Here is a 2,697-nt window from a genome sequence, read left to right on the forward strand (position 1 = left end):
GGTGGGGGGTTAATTCAGAGACCTGCCCATTGTGGGAGCTCTTTTTTGTTCCCGAGGCTTTGCAAAGGCAGAGCTGGCTCCATCATCGACCTCCCCTGCTCCTTAGCCGAGCGCTGGAGAGCAAATCCCACTGCTGGGGTCTAACGAATCAGGCGGGCAGCACCCCTGGGCAGGGAGCAGGAAGATTTCGGGTGGTCCCCGTAGAGATACCGCCCTTGCACATCGCTGCTCACGGGTCCCCGAAGGCCGGGGGTGAGGGTGGCGCCGGCCCCAGGCGTGCATGGGTGATGGGGTCGTTTTTGGGTGCCGCCAAGGCTGTCCGAGCTGCGGGGGGGACACTTTGGGAGCACCCCCGGCTGCTGGAGTCTCTCTCCGTAAACCTCCTTCCCGGCTCTGCTCGTTTCCATAGCGACCCCACAAGTGAAATTTTCCATCCCGGATGCCAAATGCCTGTGGATGAGGCACAGCCCTCCCAGGGTTACCAAATATAGACACAAAAAACCCCCCAAGCCAACGCTCCCGGCCACGGGGCAAGGAGCAGCCGCGGCCACAAAGGAGTCAGGGGGTGAAAACTGGAGCACGGGGCTGAGCCCGGGATCGCGGGGATGCTCCGAAGCAGGGGGACGGTGCGTCCAGCCCCGATGGCGGGGGGCTGTCCCCGTGGCACTTACGCGGTCTGCATGAGCTCGGGGTTGGGGACGCACTGCAGGCGGTGGGACAGGAGCTGGAAGGCGCTGCTCTGGGGCAGCAGCATCAGGAGGCCATACAGGGCCTTGATCAGGTAGGGGTTGTTCTTCACATCCAGCAGCTGCAGGCGGAGATCTGCAAGAGGAGAGGAGGAGAACAGTGGGGAGCGAGTAAAACGCGTTTAATCTCCAGCCCCAATAGTAGGTTCCTCCCAACCCTTCTGATGCTCCTGGGGAGGCTGCAAGCCTCTGCCAGCTGACCCGAGGGGCATTCACATGGCACCATCAATCTCTCCTCTTGCAATATCTCGTCCACCTCTGTGTCCCACGCAGGCCAGAAGCCCCTCTCCTCATCACAGCCCCCAGGTGCCTGCTGGGGAAGGGGGCAGCAGCTCCCCAATCTCCCATCCCTGCTACCTCTCATCCCCGAGCCTGTCCATGCCATTCACCTGAGGACACGCGTGCGACAGGAGATTGCTCCTCAGCTTCGGCAGAATTAGCAGAGATCACAGAATCACAGAATGGCTGGGTTGGAAAAGCCCTCTGAGATCATCACGTCCAACCGTTCCTGTCTACCCCCTAAACCATATCCCTAAGTACCTCGTCTACCCGCTCCTTAAACACATCCAGGGATGGTGACTCCACCACCTCCCTGGGCAGCCTGTGCCAGCTTCTGACGACCCTCTCAGTAAAGAACTTCCTCCTTAGCTCTGACCTGAACCTCCCTTGGCACAGCTTGGTGCCGTTTCCCCTTGTTCTATCCCCCATCACCTGGGAGAAGAGCCCAGCACCCACCTCTCTCCAAGCTCCCTTGAGGCAGTTGTAGGTGGTGCTGAGGTCTCCCCTCAGCCTTCTCTTCTCCAGGCTAAACAAGCCCAGTTCCCTCAGCCGCTCCTCATCAGGCTTGTTCTCCAGAGCCCTCCCCATCCTTGTGGCTCTTCCTGGGGCATTGCACGTCAGGAGGGGTGTGTGACACCCTCCTGGGACCCTCTGGAACTGAGGGGATCTTCTCCACTTGGCCCTGATGGTTCTGCGTGCTGGGCCATGGTGTTGCTCAGCAGAGGGGAATCCACCCTCCTGCTCCATCCCTCGTGGTGCTCAGGGGTGAAAGAGCCTCCCAGAGCCCTAAAGACACCCGAGGTCCCACCTGGGACAGCCCAGGGGATGGGGAGAGAGGTCCCTACCCCAGCATCTCACCTCCTGGTTGCCACCAGCGCCTCTGGTGTCTCCTTGCAAAGGGACACAATGCCCAGGGATGCTGCTTCATGGGGACACATCTGTCCCCCACCCTAAGACTTAGAGATGAAGGCAAATGGGATGGGGAACCCTCAAGGAATCATTTGGGGCTGTGGAAAAAGCACCTCATGTGGTGGGAGAGAAAGTCATCCTTGGGATGAAGCACAGGGCACCACGGGAGGAAGCGTGGCCGAGGGCCAGCCCGCGTCTCCATTGCCCGGGTGGGCTAAACCTCTTCCCCCAAAATATTCCCCCAAATAGCCCTGGACCTACACAGTTCCCTCCCAGAGTTGTTTCCGGGACATTTCCCAATTGCCCAGCTCCAGGAAGAAGGAGCCCAGGGGCAGCCAAACGCTACCAAGTCCCACGTCCCCTCCTCCCCATCCCGGCTCCCACCATCACATCCCTGAGCCCCCTTGCCAGGCCCTGGCTGTGTTACCCAGTGGGGAGCACCCACATTGCTGGGGCTGGGGATGGTGCAGATCTGGAGAGAGAAGCAGCTCTGGTTTTTTAGGGCTTAATTCTCCATTTCCAGAAAAAAAAACCCCCACATTTTTCTCGCTAACGGCCCCAGCAGCACCCATGATGCCACCCCATCTCCAAGGGTGGCACACATGGCCCCCTGCATCTGACACCCACCCACGCCTCCCCCTGGAGATGATCAGCATGGTCCGGGCTCCCCGCATCCTTCCCCCATCCCTGCGCTTGGTGCCAGCGCCGCTCGCTCCCTTAACCTATATCTGGTGGGGGGGATGAGCTGCCCACCCCGCCGTGC

General features: G+C 60.5%; 1 protein-coding gene across 1 annotated transcript in view; it reads right to left on the minus strand.

Moving 5' to 3' along the window:
- Nucleotides 1-671: 671 nt before the first annotated feature.
- The window catches only part of LOC104541498 (protein VAC14 homolog), a gene marked incomplete at its 3' end in the record, with an annotated part of 41,487 nt that continues 39,461 nt past the window's right edge, over nucleotides 672-2,697 (minus strand). Inside the window, exon 8 of the mRNA XM_010185575.1 lies at nucleotides 672-822. Coding sequence (XP_010183877.1) covers nucleotides 672-822 — 151 coding nt within the window. The remainder of the gene's footprint in view (nucleotides 823-2,697) is intronic.

Source organism: Mesitornis unicolor, unplaced genomic scaffold (assembly GCF_000695765.1).
Source record: "Mesitornis unicolor isolate BGI_N332 unplaced genomic scaffold, ASM69576v1 scaffold18895, whole genome shotgun sequence".
Classification (NCBI taxonomy): Eukaryota; Metazoa; Chordata; class Aves; order Mesitornithiformes; family Mesitornithidae; genus Mesitornis; species Mesitornis unicolor.